General features: G+C 53.8%; 2 protein-coding genes across 8 annotated transcripts in view; one reads left to right on the top strand and one right to left on the bottom strand.

Annotated features, from left to right (window-relative positions):
* The window catches only part of TLN1 (talin 1), a 35,274-nt gene extending 27,510 nt beyond the window's left edge, over positions 1-7,764 (bottom strand). For 4 of the 5 annotated variants that reach the window (XM_038124140.1, XM_038124142.1, XM_038124143.1 and 1 more), the window contains exons 1-2: positions 7,428-7,764; positions 1,159-1,322 (exon numbers count right to left, since the gene is read on the bottom strand). In XM_038124140.1, coding sequence (XP_037980068.1) covers positions 1,159-1,288 — 130 coding nt within the window. In that variant the 5' untranslated portion in view covers positions 1,289-1,322; positions 7,428-7,764. Of the gene's footprint in view, positions 1-1,158; positions 1,323-1,558; positions 1,582-7,427 lie in introns of those variants that run through there. The other variant, XM_038124141.1, reaches the window with a different exon arrangement.
* Positions 7,765-7,873: 109 nt separating this feature from the next.
* On the top strand, positions 7,874-15,073 carry CREB3 (cAMP responsive element binding protein 3). 3 transcript variants are annotated; one of them, XM_038124147.1, is made up of 11 exons: positions 7,874-8,006; positions 8,463-8,918; positions 9,538-9,747; positions 9,830-10,088; positions 10,308-10,420; positions 10,636-10,728; positions 11,234-11,340; positions 12,670-12,738; positions 12,894-12,978; positions 13,113-13,194; positions 13,628-15,073. In XM_038124147.1, exons 3-11 carry the CDS (start codon positions 9,610-9,612, stop codon positions 13,966-13,968), a joined length of 1,287 nt encoding a protein of 428 aa, XP_037980075.1. In that variant the 5' UTR covers positions 7,874-8,006; positions 8,463-8,918; positions 9,538-9,609; the 3' UTR covers positions 13,969-15,073. The 3 variants fall into 3 exon arrangements, with proteins under 3 accessions (XP_037980075.1, XP_037980073.1, XP_037980074.1); XM_038124145.1 differs by having other exon boundaries at positions 7,875-8,006; positions 9,610-9,747; XM_038124146.1 differs by lacking the exon at positions 7,874-8,006 and adding an exon at positions 8,013-8,135 and having other exon boundaries at positions 9,610-9,747.
* Positions 15,074-17,208: the final 2,135 nt, after the last annotated feature.

The following is a 17,208-nucleotide window of genomic DNA, read 5'->3' as shown; positions in this document are numbered from 1 at the left end:
CAGAGCAAGAGCAGAGCTGGAAACTTACACTGAATCTCCCCCAGCCCAAAGGTGACAAAAAAAACCAGGGCAGCTCAAAAAAGGAGCCCGAGTGCCTGTGTGTAAGGACAGCAAAGAGAAGTAAAAGCTGCAAGGAACACATAGGAAAAGAAAGGCTGTGAGCAACTGAAAAGGAACGCAGGAATAAGAAGTTCCCTTTAAGGCCTTCCCCTTGCTGCTTTTTTTATAAACAGTCTGGCTCACACCCAGAAGCAGGAAATGCAATGCTCCTTCCAATACCACTATAGCCCTGCATTTCCAAAGACATCCAGTCCCTTGCTGAAGCTGAAAGCCATAGTCTGCTGGACTGCTGACCAGCCGGGCATGGTGTGAGAAGGCATTTCCTTTCAACCTCAAGGAATGTGCTGCTCCCAGATGTCGCTGCACTCCCCCTCCTCTTCCCACGACTCTTGACCTCCACTTCGCTGTCTCTCCTCCATGGCAGAGCTGCTTTTGGGGGTTGTAGGGACTCAGAAGTGCCCCTGAGACAGCGTCCCAGAGCTCCAACCCCCCATCCATGATGGGGACAGGCCACATCCGCGTGGGTGTGAGTCACATCATGAGCTCATGAGCCATAGACTAAATCGTGAGCCTAGCGGCAGCAAGAAAATACTGAAGCTGAGGCAGCCTAGAAAGGTAATGGAGCACCAGCAGGGGTCTGGCAGAGAGCTGCCAGTGGGAGACAGAACCAGTGGAGATTATATATATCCCAACAAAGGAAAAATTAACTCAAATGGTTTATTAATGTTTGCTATGACCTCTGCAAATGTTTAAACCCACGTAGCCCTAGCTAGTGGTGATGAATATAAGTAGGACAGAAGAGCAGAGACAGAAAGGGCAGCGGACTCAAATTGCTTAAAGTGTTATTTCACTTCCAAATGTGGTCTCCTAACTTCTAAACACACAGACTTTCTTCTCGAGTGTTGAGGAGGGAATCTGAGAAACTCAGACCCTCACATCAACTGGGCAAGAGGATTTGGACCCCCCTCTCCCCACCCCACCATTTCTCTGGGAAAGTGCCAGAGAGGCACAGACGGAAAAGAAAAGGGAGACAAGTGAAATGACAGGAGCTAAGCCAAGGCAGCCCTGGCATGGCAGCCAATCCCAGCATGAACTTACACTGTCCTATCTGTGCTTCGGGCACCCGCTCACGGATCATGCGGCAGGCGTCGTACACCATGGTGGAGGGCTCAAACTGCATCGTCTTCACCACATTGCCGATGCTGATCTTCAGCGAGAGGGCAACCATGGTGGCGGCTGGGCTGTCCCCACTCCTGCGTCACCTGACGGAGGAGACAGACAGGTGAGCTCTGACTGCTGACCCCACCAGTGTGCATTGTGCTTGCTCCCTCCTCCTTCGGCAGCACCTGAAAGCCAGGATTCAGCTTCCAGAGGCAAGCAAGGGCTGCAGCCTGTGCCAGCAAGCCTGTGAGAGGTCCCCTTCCAGACCCTGGGACCTGAGACCAGCACTGGGACCCCTACCTCCTTGTCCTAAGATCCTAAAGCCAATTTTACTTGCCTTGTGGGAATGACAGCAGCTGGTACCCAACAAAGATACTGCCAGAGAGAGGAAGTGAGCATGAGGGAGCATGCTAGATAAGCTGTGAGAGCATGATGGAAGGGGTTATAATTAAACCTGCCATGACAACAAAAGCCACAAGAGGAAAACCAAGCTTTGACCCAGAGCTGGCAGGGCCCTGCCCCTATCAGGACCCGTCTTGTCGTCAGCAGACGGTGCTGAGCTGGCAGCCTGAGCACAGAGGGACGTAAAAGCCTGAAGCTGCACAGGGAGGCAAGATAAGGGCACCAGGCATTGAATTCACACAATAAATGCAATTACCTGGAAAAAACACCACTCAACACCCAAGGTGTGCTCATGAGATCAGGGTCTATGTAGCAGATACCGCACCAACCTAGGGCACAGGACAATGCACAGGAGGGCAAGGGACCACCTGTGACAGGTCTAACTGCATGGGCATACAAGAGCCACACCATGCCATCTGAAAAAGGACTCAAGCAGGGTCCAGCTTCAAGGATCAGCTTCACAGAACAGAATCATAGGATCATCAGGGTTGGAAGATCACCCAGTCCAACCACCCACGCAGCACTACGACAGTAACCCCTAAATCATTAGATCATATCACCCAGCACCAGATCCAGATGCCTCTTAAACACCTCAAGGGATGGTGACTTCACCACCTACCTGGGCAACCTATTCCAATGCCTCATCACCTTAACAGTGAAATTTTTTTTTAAATATATAATCTGAATGTTCCCTGTCTCAACTTAAGGCTATTTCCTCTTGTTCTCTCACTGCAGGCATGGCAGAAGAGACTGGCCCCCATCTCACTACAACCTCCTTTCAGGTAGTTGCAGAGTTCAGGTTTAAAGGATTGCATAGAGCAGCTTCAGTGCTAGCGACCCTCAACAGAGCTCCAATACACCAGCTTTAATAACACCTAATCAGAATTGCAATATCTGTATTGCAGAGTAAAAGCTGAAAGAAGTAACAGAAGTAAAAGGAGGTTGTACATAAGTGCCCCACTTGCCGGATGCAGCTTCTAAGAGCCCTTTCCTTCAGATCTACCCACTGTGAAACAGCTTTCAGTGCTTTCCCAGGTGGCCAAATGCCTCAAGGTCCCTCCCAAGTCCTTTGCTCCTGCCCCACTGCTCCATGCCCTTCTCAGAATTCCCTGTCCCTGTCTGGCCCCAACCCGATGTTCTCCAGCAGTGACATGCCTTTTCCCTTCCCTAAGTGCCTGCTCACGCAGAGTGAGTCCCCTGTTCTGCTGACCCAGGCTGCCTTGTCCTGAAACTCCAGTGATGGGAGGATGCAAGAGCACTGGTGGGATGCACATCTGCTTATTCTCTTTTAGATACATTTGCTCCTACCAGACTTCCTATTATGGCTGTCAGGGAAAGCTGATCTAGCATCCTCAGCCTGGCCTGGGAAGGTTCTTGGGTAAAATGTGCTGGCAGGCTTCCTCGCAGTGCAGCAGCACTTGGTGAGTCTGTGCACCCCTGCCCAGCGTTGCCAGCTCCAATCCCCCTGGGAGAGGGTACACCAGCAGCAGGCTGCTCTCAAATACAGAACTGAGCAGCCTAGGGGCAGGATCCGTGTCCAGTTTTGGCCAGGAGCAAGTCAGAGGGCAGGGGCCCTGGATCCTGCAGAGCCATAGAGCCATGCTGGTGGTGCAGGGTGGGAGGCAGGGACCAAGGAGCGTGCCGCCTCCGCCAGCATATGGAGCGGCTCCAGCTCTGCATTCCTGAGCCGTTCTGCAATGTTTCTGCGGAGGCCCGTGGCCCCCACTGTCTCCGCTGCTGAGGAATGAAATGCACTTCAGCTCTGGAGAGAGAGAGCCCATCGGCGGAGGGAAGGAGGTGGCAGAGACACCCACCCGTGCCATTGCCATCTATCCGGAAGCACTAGCAAAGCTGTGGAGCTGAACAAACAAGGAACACCCTGTCATGGAAAGGGTTTTCCAAGTATTTTATATGCAGGGCGGGCTGCTGCGGTCACCAGGCCAACTTCTCTACATCTAAAAATATTCTCAAGTTGAGCATAAAGCTGCTTTCCATCCCTCTGCAGGAAAAGGAGAACATGCCACTGACAAGACAAGGTCAGAGACCATGGAGGAAGGAGTGGAGGACGTCGGACAGTAGATGGGAACTGAGAGGAGCCAGGACATCTGCCACTAGTTCTGCATCCTCTTCTTGCCCTTACAAAGCCACCCAAAACCAGGCACTGTGCCAGAGGCACCCCTTAGCACACCTTTCACAGGGGTGACTGTGCTTCCCAAGACCCCACAAGAAGATGACTGCTGAAGCCTTCCCACTCCCGAACACTTAAACAATTACAGTGCTCAGCAGGGAAGATGCTGATGACATCAAGGAAAACCTCAGAGAAAAGGGAGACGGTTCACTTCAATTTCCATATTCTATGGAAAAAGTCAAGGGTCTAGCACCTGAACTCTGCTGACAGCATTGTCTAGAGCAGAAACATTCTCTGCTGAAAAAGGACGCCTCCTCAAATTGGGGTGAGGTTTGTCAGCAAAACGTGGCAACTAATCACATCAGGTTTGCAATTTACTGCCCGGTGCGAGGGCATCAATGCAGGGCTCAGCCCCTACAGATCTCTCCCCTCTGTGAACCATGCGGAGAGAGAAAAGCTGGACTGGATGTAACAAATGAGACAGCGTGGGAGCCTGGCACTGCAAACCAGAAAAAAAAAAAAAAGGACAGTGAAACTCAAGCTGTCCCCCTAGAAAGAAGAAAAACAAAAAACCCAAACAAACCAAGTCTTGATGAACACACACCAAATTTTTGCTGGCTCACCTCCACAGAAAGCAAACCCATTCTCAGTCAAACCTATCCTCAATCACATTGTCAGTATGCAAAAACAGATAAGGCACCAGAGCAGCCGGATTAACACACTTCTGCATTTTGTAGCAAGTTGTGTGCAACCCTTTTTGAACCACTGGCACGCTTCTGAACCAATCCCAAGATGACGAGAAGGAGGGGTTAACCTTAGTGGGGTCACACCACTTCTCCCCGGAGCTGCTGCAGCTTCCTCCATCTCACCCCACGCAAGGTGAGCAAAACCAAGGCGGCGGTGGAGGCCTCCACGCTCTGCCTGAGGGCAGGGTTAGTGCAGGCAGGGCTGCGGTCAGACAAGACCTGTGTCATTGCCGGGGACCACTGACAGCAAGCTTTTGGTCACGTGATGGAATTACTGTATTTTTGTTGGAGGAGTTCACTGCTGCAGTAATGGTTATGTGGAAGGGTTTGTGTCTTAAAAAACAAAAAAAAAAATCATGCAAAATTCAACTGCGGGCAGCTGGAACACTTGTGATGAGTTTCCAGAACAAGATGCAAATCTTCAGATGCAACAGTTCTGCCATTTTTATTACGTCCTGTTTTATGGGATACTCCGAAAGAAGTTTTGAAATGAGGTTTGGTTTTTTCCTTTTTTTTTTTATGGCAATACCAAATTTCACCTGGGAAAGGCCCCACTGCAGACTCCCCCTGGACTGGGAGCTGGCTGCAGGAATTTTTATCGGCTGCAAACCATCCCAGTGCTGAGGTTTTCCACAGGCACAGCCCAGTCAGTACAGCCACTGGCACAGCTAGGAAGATACCAGGCCACCAAAACGCAAGGTCTGCAGCAGTGGCTTGGCCAGCAGGTCAGCATCTGCACTCCACCACCATCAACAGGGTCAAATATTGAGCTGATAAGAAGCCAGACTAGGCTCTGGCTGGGCTCTCCTGCGTTCTCCAGTGCAGGACCAGTATACACGGCCACAGCACGCACTGAGACAGACAGGGCTCAGCCCTGCACCAATGGGAAGGCTGAGCCAGCAGCCCCAGCTGGCTTAGTGTCACACACTGCTGAGACTGTTCAGCCCAGTTCCTCTTTCCCAGCTGCATGTCCACGTCAGATGGGAGGACAGTTTCTTCCAGCTGAGGCTGAGCTTGTTCCTGGGGACCACGAGTGGCTGTCAAGGCCAGACACAGCACCCCTGTGACCACTCCAATGTTACCATGGCTAGGACAGGAGCATCCTCTCATTCCTGCAGGGAGGGCAGCTCGGCTCTGCATGGGAAATCGGCAGGGGCCAGGCAGCTGGGCTGGAGGATCGCAGCCGCAGCCTGCCTGCCTGCTCACATGCACTGAGCTGAAGCAGCTCCAGCTATTGACTGCCAGCATTTCGTACACATCTCACATCCTGTCTGCTCCTGCTGGACATCCCTTGACCTCCAAAGGAATGGAGCACACACAAATCATGGCACCTCCAGACTGCCCATGACGAAGGCAGGCATGGGGACCAGTGGGACTCCAGCTGCAGCCTCTCCTGCATCCTTAGCAAGCTGTCCCTGTAGCACAGGACCCCAAGAGCAGGGGTTGAGGTGCAGTTCATGCTGTCATGACCTCTGGAAAGCACTGGGTGCCCTGATCCAGGCACCCATGCTTCCCAACAACAAGCAACTTGCCCAGCACTGTGCTGCTGGACAGGCAGAAAGGTGAAAGGAAGAAGAAAGCATGGCTGCATTTTGGGGTCATTTCACCCAGCAAAGCTCAATTCTGAAAAGAAGGGCACCCCACAGGACCCTCTTTTCCTCAGCCTTCCCATTCCCCCTTCTCTAAATCTAATGGGATGTGTCATTTTGGGAAGCACCAGATTCCTGCCACTGCCATTCAGCAAGGAAATGGAGTGCTTGGCTGGTGCTTCCCATGCACCATCACAGATTCACGTAGCACTTGGGCACTTTCACCCTATGACCCGAAGAGAGGCAGGTGGTCTGGACCCTTCACTGGGCAACTCACAGGTTTCAGCAAAACTAAAGATCCCAAAAATATGTGCCCTCCCCTTCTCAGCAGCGAGGCTCGGAGAGAGAGAAGGGAGTAAACAATTATCGCTACCAAATATGGGTCTAACAGCCAGCGATGAAGCCACGGCAGAAGCATGTAGACATCCTGCCGGCAGATTCAAAGGGATGGGGAATTTGCAAGGGCTGGGGCAGGATCCGGCAGGGAACAGGCAGACGATGGGGCAGCATTCTCCCCTGTTTGGTTAGTTGCTTCGGCCGGGATATGGTGGAGACCCACGCCTTCCCGGTTTGGGGCCAGTCCTACCCTGCATGGGAACCACCCCAGCGCCCCATCCCGGGGCCTATGGCCAGCTGCGTGTCCTGGTGGGAACTATTGCGGTGACCACCCTGGCTTCGGTATGGCCATGGGAAGCGCTGTGCCCTCGTGTCCCCACCCAAAACCACGCCGCAGGACACAGACACCCTTGCCACTCGCTTTTCCCCACGTCCCGGCAGGGTGAGCGGGGTGCCGGGGGAAAAGCTGTGCCTGGCCTGCCCCAGAGATCACCCCACGGTCCGCAGACCATGGGCCACGCAGGCTCGTCCAGTTCGGTCCCCAGGGAGCCCCGAGGTGATGATGCTTGCCCGGGCCTCGCCACGGTGGATTCCAGGCCCGAGCCTGGTGCGGCAGGGCAAAGGCAGGGCCAGGGATAACGTGGCCGGGGACAGCGTGGCCGCGCCAGCCCGTGCTGCCACGGAGCCTCCGGTGGGCGTCGGTGCTCGGGCGGCGCCAGCCCCAGGGGCGATCTGGGCATGCCAGAGTGAACCCTGGAGGCCTTCGGGTCACCGCAGCCCCGCGGACAAGTGCCGGTTGGAGCAGGGAAACCCCGGTAACCGGAAAGCTGCTTCCTCCCTGCCTCCCCGCCATTTACCGGGCGGGGTGCAGGGCAGGGTCCCCGGGACATCCGTTTCCGGCAGCCCCCCGAGACCCAGAGCGCTGTCGGTCCGTAGGACCCCATTCTGCAGTCCCCCTCCCCGGTTACCGGGACACCGCGTGTCCTCCGTCCCCCGTCCCCGTACCTTTGCGCGGGCAGGAGCAGCGCGGCGGCCCCGCGACGCTGAGGGGAGCTGAGCGGGCGGCACCGCCCGCTTCCCGCCCCCCCTGTGCGCATGCGTCAGACGCGGCGCGCGGCCGGATGACACGGCACGGCCGCGCACGGTGCCCAGGGGCTGCGCTGCACCCGGACACCGCGCCACGGGCATCCCGCTCCCGCGGACAGCGCTGCTCCGTACCCGCGCGACCCGGCCCGACGCGCCGGGGCTGGGCACGGTTCCGCGCCCGCGCAGCGTGGCCGTGCTCCACCCGCTACTCACGCCGCACCCCCGGGGGCCCACCCGCCCCGGGACACCCCCGGGGCCCCGCATGACCCCGGACCCACCGCCCTCCCCTCTAGCCGTCTCTCCCATCCCCTCCTTTCCCCGCCCGCCCCGCGCTCCCGCCGCCCGCGCGCGCTCCCGCCGCCCACGCGCCCCCCTCCACTTCTCCCCCAACGACCAATGGGCGACCGGGGCGTCAGCGCGGGAGGGGCAGGGCGGCGCGCGGGGCCCGCCGGGAGACTGGGTGACGTCACCGCAGCGCGTTGGGGCGGCGAGGCTGAGGTGAGGGGCGGGAGGGCACCGGGCGCTACCGGGGGTCGGGGCTCCGCTGCTGGGAGGGTCCAGGAGGTCCGGGGATCAGGGGATTCGGCGCACGGCTGGGGCTGAGAAGGGCTGCTTGGTTCTCCTCGGGTGGGTGTCCCGGCCCCTGCGCTCCGGTCACCCTTCCTTCTGCCGCACCTGCTCCTCCTGTTCCTGTCCTGGCCCTGCTGCCTGCCCGGCGCACACTCCCTGGGGGAAACTGTTCCGAGTCTATGGAAGCCATGGGCCCTGACATTGCCCGGATTTGCCCAGCTCCTCTTCCTCTTGTTGCTGAACTTTCTGCTGACAGCTCTCCCCTCAATCAGCTGGTGCAGCCACCCTTGCTGGGGACTGCCCCGACCCTCTGGTTTTGGGTGGGGTTTCAGGTGGTTTTGGTGGTATTCAATTTTTTCTGGGTTTTTTGGGTTTTTTTTTCAGACCGTGGCACTTGACAGCTAGATGTGAAAGCTTAGCAGAGCTGATGGAGAGGTGCGATGGATGCCTGTGCTCTGACAGCCTGAGCGGTGCCTTGGCTCAGGCATCGCCCACGAGCCGGCCGGGCTGATCCCGGTGAGAGCCATGCGGGGCCGCCTCTCCTCAGGGACCGAGGCTCCTGGGCCATGCCTTGTCAGGACATAGCAGCAGCAGCCCGAGCTGGGACCGGACAAAGCTAAAGCTGCCACAGCCACAGGTGCACAAGCGCCAGGCAGCAAGTCCCTCACTTTGGCTGCAAGTCCCTCACTCCGCCCTCCGGGTACCTGTGGCTGCCTCCAGCCGCTGAGCTCTGCTGCTCCCCTGCTGCCGGGCCCTGACATCCCTGGCAGCAGGAACAGCTCTCCAGGTCACTCCTCAGGGCTGAGAGACTCTTTACCAGTGTCTGATCTCTACAGCGAGGTAAGGAGTCTTTTCCTTTCAGCCTAAAGGTATATTGTGTGCTGGTGACGTTTACATATATCCGTCTATTTATTTATTGCAATATCCACATATTTATTACAAGTGTGTATTACAGCATTTGACAGCTGTCTGAATTGCTAAGTCATCATTTAGGTCTGTCAAATCACTCATTAATTACGTTTCAATGATCACTTTATCACCATTTGATTGCCATTTAATTTTTGTTCAGTCATTGATTACTTAGAATTTGATCATAATTTAATCATTAACAGAATCCCTTTAGTTAAAACCTCAGCAATGACTGTTCTTAATTTTTGTGGGACAGGAAGCTCTCCCTGCTGGCTGCCCACCAGGGGGTATGGCACCTTCAGGCTTCTGTGGAACAGCAGAATCTTGCATGCTCTCCACACCATTAAGTCTGGGATTGTTTCACTTTTCCTCTCCTTTCTGCAGCTTTTATGCTCTGGGTGGAGCGTGGCTCCTGTGGCTGGGTCCCTATAATCTTGTGGGGGAAATACTGTATTGTTGTCTCAGTGGTGCTATAATAGTCTGGCTACAGAAGTACCTGTGAGCTGGGCATCCCTGGTGTTGACATTGCATGGGAATATTTTGTCTATAGGGTCTGAGGGACACTTAAAGCAAGGCTGGTGTCTCCCCTTGTGCCTGTGCTCACTTTGGGTGTTGTGCTCAGATGTCGTGCTCAGAGGAACTGGATGCCCTGGCAGATGTGGATCTGCTTGACTTTCTTTTGAAGGATGACGCTCCCTGTCCTGAAATCCCAGGGGAGCAGAATGGTCTGCTGGAAGACTGGGGCCTGCCAATGCCTGAGGTGAGTTCTTTGTGAGGAATTGCTGCTGAGCTGAGGTTTCAGAGGCTTGTCTCCTTGCTGAGTAAAAGCTGTTCCTCTACAGCTCCTGGACAAGGAGATGGATGACTTCATCAGCTCACTGCTGAGCCCTTTAGAAGATGAACCAGACAGGCTCAGTTATTTGCCTGCCAACAATGACAGCAGCATTTCTGAGGATCAGCATCTGTCCCATTGCCTTGGTAGCAATTTTGCCAGCCGAGACATTGTGCAGGTTGATCATAACTACTCCCTTCACCAGGCCTGGCCTGCACTGGAAAGTGTGAAGTCTGACATGATGGAAGGAGATGTTACCATTGAGCTAGGTGAGTGATGTTTATGGACTCTTTCTGCCCTGGCTGCAGGCAGAAGAGAGAAAAGCAGTTCCATAATGGTTTGTTTTGGTGGGTGTCCGGCAAAGATGGAGGGAGGCAAGAGTAGAGGCTTTCTGCTGTTGTAAAATTGCTATTTCATGCCATTCAAAGCTGGCTGATCAGGTGCTGCCTCAGTGAGGAACAGCATTTGACTCATCTTTCCTTCCCCAGGGGCATGGGTGGGTTTGGAAGGCCCAAGCGAGGCACTGGAACAGAGCACCACTTCCCCTGTTGCTGTTGCTGTGGAAGATGAACCCCAGCTTGTGCCTGGAGCCATGGTACAGGTACTGATTTCCCACACCTGTGAACCTCAGCCTTTGCTTCTCACATCTCTCCTTCTCTTCTGACTTGGCTCCTATGAGGGGTATCTCTGAGGGAAAGCATGACATTACTTTGGGAGAGCTGATTGCAGTTCTTTGTGTTTGCTGCATGCCCTCACTGGCCCAGGATGGACTCTCTGTTATGCATTCTCAGTAGGCTTATTTTTGCTGTTTTCTAGTCTGACTTCCCAGAGCTGGTCCTGACAGAGGAGGAGAAGCAGCTTCTGGAGAAAGAAGGTGTTACATTACCAACCTGTCTGCCACTGACCAAAGTGAGTCCTCACTAGAACCAAACAGACCACTCAAATGTATCAGGTAGTGTAGGGGTTTGAAACTGCAGGACAGTGCCTTGATGAGAATGTTGTTGTCCAGGTGCTGCATTCAGGGCAGTGTTGATCTGGGCTTGGTGTCTTTTTCCTTCTTTCAAGTCCAGGGCATCATCCATGTGCACAGCAACTTCTGGCTGCTGTCAGTCTCCCTGCTAATGTCTGTTTGCAGGAGGCAGTTACACCACAAGTGCCTCCAGCTATTTTTTCCTGCTTGCCTAGTGGCTTGTGGTCTGTGTGCTTTTCATTTTCCTTAGATACGCCTTACTTTTGCTAAGTCATGGAAGCTGCTGGCTGCATCAGCAGGCCAGGGCTTGCCTTGCAGTTTATTCAGTGGTGTGGGAAGGACAGAAGACACAAGCACTAGGGCTGGGCACTGATATGTGAGGGTGGTCTGAGAGGGTGAGATTGCCAGCACCCTGGATTGCTGTTAATGAGATGATCCTCGCAGGCTGAGGAGCGAGTTCTGAGGAAAGTGCGTCGTAAGATTCGGAACAAGCAGGCAGCTCAGGATAGTCGTCGCCGGAGGAAGATCTATGTGGATGGCCTGGAAAACAGGTATGGTCACACAGCAGTGTCATCCAACTGAGGAGACCCATGTGTTCTTTTAGGGATCCTTGGTAGAATAATGATGGCACTAAATTGTCATTTCAGTCAGACCCTCATTTTCCATCGTGTTGCGATCAGTATAGCAGAGGATTTGTGATTAGAGTGGTGCAGATTTTCTGCAAGCAGAATCAATGTAGTACAGTCTATAACCAGTGTAATACAAGATCTATCATACAACTTAGCTTAAAATTTCTAATCATCTGCGTTCTAATACATCTTAACTTAAAATTTCTAGTCACCCAGGCCCTCTGCAAATTGGATCAGATCTTACTAGGTGGTTCTGTGTATTAATATAATGATCATAACATAGATTCAAAAATGATACAAATAATACAAGTCTCTCCCTCAGTCATGGGAGGAAGCAGGCAATGGTAGATATGTCCCTGAGCAGAGAGGCCCTGAGCTGTCCAGCAGAAATTCTACTCCCAAGGTGCCCTTAGGACTTTGTAATTGCTTGATTTTGTGGACAGTGCACTCTGGGCTGTTGTGCTTCCCTGCTCTGTGATAGGGCTGTCAGCAACACAGAGCTGGCTGTGTGCCTGTGACCTTCAAGACTGGTAAGGGAAGGGCCTGGTGCCCAGGGACTTTCAGGCTGGCAGGGAGTGGAAGAAGAAAATCTGTTTGTTTTGGTACTTGGTGCACAGGACCTTCAGTGCCTGATAACAAGGGGAAGGGAATGAATACATGACTTGGTGTGTCGCAGAATGGCTGCTCCCCACCTGCATGGCTTTTGTTGTGCTGACCACATTTCCAGGTTCGGCATCAGGAGGTGCCTGTCACAAGCTGCTGTGGTGTTTGGCTGCTGGGTTCCTGTCGCCCTGAGCAAAAAGTGAGGCTGGCCCTGTGGGACAAGAGCTCCCTGCAGAGGGTTCAGAATATCAGGGTGAAGCCTGTCTGGTGCTCTTGTGCTTGGAGATGGCCCAGAGCTTTCTCTGTTCAAGCCAGGTAGCTGACCTGCAAGGACAAATGTGATTCCAGGTCAGGCTAGTTAGTAATACAGCCTGATGTCACAGGTCAGCAGGGCTGGTGTGCCACTAGGAGTGAGCATCCATAGGGGTTAATCAACTGCTTCTCTGCAGGCCTGGCAGGGCTTCATTCCTCCCCATATCTGGTGTGAGGTGATGCTCTCTGGGCTTTACTGCACATGATATCAGGTGGACCCCAGGACCAATTTTGTCTGCCCCAGCCACCCAGAGGTGGTGACTGATGTGAAGTCTGCACTGTTGACCAACAAAATCTCTCTGTTTTTCTCCCACACCTCTCATCCTTCCTGGGAAGGGTGGCAGCTTGCACAGCTGAAAACCATGAACTGGAGAAGAAGGTGCAGCAACTGCAGAAGCAGAACATGTGAGTTTGTCTTGTTGGGTTTGGCAGGAGAAGTGGTAGGGAAGGCTGTTCCTGTTCTCAGGACTGTGGCCATTCCCTGGCTGCAGAGGGTGGAGGAAAATGTGCAGCTGTAGGTCCACCTGCTGTGCTAACCTACATTTCCTGCTCTACTGCAGGTCACTGCTCAGGCAGTTGCAGAAACTGCAGGCCTTGGTGAGACGATCCGCCCCCAAAACTACCAGAAGAAAAACCTGCACCATGGTAAGTGGCTTCAGCCCCAGTGTCTGTGGAGGAGATCCTGCTGTCCTCACAAGTTTGGGAGAGAGGCATTTATTGCATTAAGTAATGCCTGTCCATCTCCTTTGCTGAAATCGTGCTGATCTTTCTGTTTCCAGATCGTGGTTCTGTCCTTCTGCCTCGTTCTGTCCCCCAGCATCCGCTTGCCTGGGAGCGTAGAGCCACAGCGGGAGCTCAAGGGTGAGTGCCCAGGTTGGGGCTGAGGTGTGGCTCCAGGTGAAGTGCTGCCCTTCAGAGCACAGCGCCTTCCCCAGAGACAGCCTGAACTCTGGGGCGCTTCCAATTCAGCATGCCCTTGCCTGGGGTGACCAGTAGGATTGTCTTGCTTTCTTGGCCCAGCTCTGGACTCTTCCTCAGCCCTGTTGCAGAGGCCTGCCTGAAAGCAGGGCCCTGTGCCAGGGGCGGTGCAAGGACAAGAGAGTTCCGGTCCCTCTTGGAGCACAAACTGTGCTTGTGCCTGGCAGCTGTGCAGCATCCTCTCCCCGCCTCCCCTGGGAAGAGGAAGTCCTGGTTAAACAGTTTGTCCTCTCTCCTGGGCTCTGTGGTGGCTCCATGCTCAGCACAGGAGGGTGGGAGGCTGGAAATGACAGGGTTGGCTCTACCTCTCTTACAGTGCTGTCACGGCAGATCCGCGAGTTTCCGAACCAGGGAGCACCTGATGTGCAGCACGACACTGAGCTGGAGGGCTTCAGCCCAGAGCCTGGAGACTCCTTGCTGTCGGGCAACCTCAGTCAGTCATGGGAAGAGGGGCAGAGTCCACTTAACTCCACTCCCAGATCTTTCAACAGCAACTCATCCTCTGACCCTCCGGCAGCAGCACGCTCCAAGCCGGGCTCGCCCCAGAGTGACCCTTTGCAGGCAGCAGTGGTGGTGCCATGGAAATCCAAGGGTCAGGAGTGGGTAGAACACCCTGACAGAGTTCTCATCCAGCAGCACCATGCCAATGAGATGTGACCAGTGCTGCATCCTGCTCCTTGGGGTGATACTGGGCATCCTGTGGAGCAGGGATAGCGCTGCACTACCAGATTATCTATCCAAGAGGTTTCTTGTGAATACTCTCCTCATTGCCAGCAATTCAGAGGGTTTACCAGGGAGGAATCGATCTGACATTTTTTATCTGACTCCATCTGAGATGGGACAGGAAATTCTGAGAATTTCACTATGGCTGCTGACGTGGCTTGCAGCCCAGAGTGCACCTGGTGGCTTGTGGGGATGAGCTGTGGCAGGGAGAGTGGAGGCAGTCGGACTGAGGTGCCAATACTTGGTCTGACTGGATGCAGCTGGCAGTGGAGGCTGCTGCCCTGCTTCTTCACTGCCCAGCTGGAGATGAACAGGCACTTCTTAGTCTGTGTTGTGGCCCCAAACATATGTTCCGTGTCAGTGCCCCTTAATCCTGCAGTGCTGCCTGATTTCTAGGTGTGAGGGAGCAATTTGACCTTCAGTGCTCTCACCAGAGTAGTCCTGCCTGCTGCTGTGACAGACCCAGCATGTCGCCTGTTCCTGCTAGCTTTTGAGCCATGGGCACAGCTCCCAGCCTGGCTAGAGAAGGTAATGTGGGGTCCTTCCTGAGCCATGTGTGCTGTTGCCTACCATAAGGGCTGAGCCTTTCATCTCCTGCAGGCTTTTGGGCTTCAGGGAGCAGGCATACCTTGAGCCAGACTGCTGAGGCAGCATGTTCAGAGAGCAGCAGAGCTGCTTGCTCTTCTGAAGGCTTTCCTGGCCACAGGACAGTTTCAAAGCCATGTCCTTGTGTGCCCAAGCCTTAGTGTGCTGGCTGGTGATGCGGTCAATGGTTCTGGGTTGAACAGAAACACTTTGAGCTGGTGAGCAGTGTCTTTGCCAGAGTGCAGCTTAGTGGTACCTGTAGAGATCTCCTTGTCCTACTGCAGGACATTCCACAGAATCTTATAGAATGGTTTGGATTGCAGGGGGCCTCTAAAGGTCATCTAGTCCAGTTCTCCCTGCAATGAGCAGGGATAGCTTTAAATTGGATGAGAATAATAATAAATAGCTTCCTTACTAATAGAGTCTAAATAAATATTAATGTTGTGTGACTGTCCTTCTCTGGTTGTTTTGGCGAGATGCTGGGCTGCTGGGGGCTTTACCTGGGGCTGGGAGCCTTGTGGGAGAAACCCAGGGGAGGCTCGGGGGCAGTCCCTCTCAGATCGATGCAGGGGAAGTCCGTGTGGCTGTGGCTCTCTGCACAGGGCCTTGTTGAGGCACAGCGGGGGTTTGCAGGGCTGCTGCTTTTCTCTCACCCCGCTTCAAGGGTGCAAAAGTACTCTTGGAGGAAAGTGTGTGTGGTGAGCACCCAGCACCCACCAGGCACACTCAAGCCCCCAGCGCTGCGGAAGCGAGCAGCTTCCCCCGGAGGAAGCGCGAGGAGCCGGTGTCAGCCCCCACTGCTGCTTTCGTAATGGGAGCTGCACAATCACAGGAAGTGGAGCAGAGCCAGGGTGCTGCAACAGCCACCGGGTGGGCCTTGCCTGCTGTGTTGCTAAATTCAGGATTGTCCCTGAGTCTGGCTGGGGTCACTGGGTCCGCAGGATGTGCTGGCAGACCCTGAGTTCAGTCTGCAGAGCCCAGTGTAGGATTTGGGGGCACAGGAGCTCAGCAAGGCAGGGGGTGCAGGAAGCTTCACACTTGTATGCCACCCAGGGGGCAAAAACAAACAAGACACTAGACTCTCTTGTGTCCAGAGAGGAGACAGCCAAGGAGAGGCTCATCCAGGGCCTCTGCCTCAGGACAGGTAGCAGCATGCTCCCAACAGGGCTGGGTCACACAGCTCTACCCTGGCCAGGACTGACAACCCTTGAGCATCACCAGGGAACCACTGGAACTCTTTTCTTTCCCCAGGAGGCATGCATGCCATCAGGAAGGTCTAGGACCCCATCTACACTTCAGTTTCATTTTCTGCAGTTTGAGGCCAGGGTGTGTAATGCCCCTCTGCACTTTAGTTTCATTTTTTTGCACTTTGAAGCCAAGGTACGTAATGTCCTATTCCCATCCTACTTTCATTTTTGCAGTTCAGGGTCGGTGTGTGTAATGGCCTGTTCCCCCTTTAGTTTCGTTTTTTGCAGTTCAAGGCCAGAGTGTGTAGTGTCACAGATGTTACACAGTGTCTCTGACCCACCACTAATCAATATCAAATGATCCATCTGAAGTAATATGTGGTGGTGTTGCCAGCAAAGTTAGTAGCAGCCACATGAGCTGGTGTTTGCCTGGGTATGATGGGGTCAGGATTGCTCTTTGTAGCAGTCTGGCTTGCTTGGCCAGATGTCAGAAAGGGAGATAACTCTGGGAGAGCAGGCTGGGAGCCAGGAGCTGGGAGTTTTGGGGAGGACTGCTCTGTGGTCTCAGCTCATAATGGCTCAAGTCTGCTATTTTTCATTGCTTTCTGTGTTCTTGTGCCAGTCCCACAGCAAGCAGCTCTGACCTGGGGAGAGAAATGAAGCTCAGCCTGGACCTCATGCCTTGGGTTAAATGGCAGCAGTGATTAAAGTGCTCATAATGAGTCTTTTGGCTGAGGACTTGATTATATCAAGCAGAGGAGCAGGAGCCAACTGATATTCTTGCCACCCTCCTTGTCCTCTTTGCTGCAAACCCCTGTTTATTTCCTAGTGTACTGCGGGGTCAGAGCATGGTCTGCACGTGTACTGGTGCTGCTTGCACGCGCACACAGCCCCACACTCTGCCTTAGGTCAGTGGTGTGGTCCCAGCTTGCATCCCCCCCTTGTTCCCTCTGTTATGCCCAAAGTCAACCTGTATCTCCCTTGTGTCCCAGCAAGTGCCTTTGTCAGCATTGTGGGACTATGCTGGCAGACTGGAAGTATGAGCTTTTCAGGGAAAAATATCCTGGACAGTCCTTGGCAAGTCCCAGATGGGTGTTGCCAGATGGAAGCAGAATCTTTTTTGCTTGGTGACTCTTCAAGTATTAGAGTATCTTTTCCTTTCCATGATAGTGATGTATTGAAGATTGTGAAAACATAAAATGAAATTTGCTTTCTATTGCTAAGGAAACCCTGGGCTGTGTAATCAATGCAAAACATTCCCTGATCATAGCTTTAAAGGAATAAGATTTGCCCTTTTTAAAAAAAAAAAATAGGGTTTCTCAGAGTGATGGAAAATTCAGTCAGTAGCAGAAACAAGATGTATCCACCTCTTCAAGGGAAATCTAAATCCTGTGTCATCATC

Source organism: Motacilla alba, chromosome Z, assembly GCF_015832195.1.
Source record: "Motacilla alba alba isolate MOTALB_02 chromosome Z, Motacilla_alba_V1.0_pri, whole genome shotgun sequence".
Lineage (NCBI taxonomy): Eukaryota > Metazoa > Chordata > Aves > Passeriformes > Motacillidae > Motacilla > Motacilla alba.
Note: the sequence above shows the minus strand (reverse complement) of the source record. Positions and strands in the feature narration are given on the sequence as shown.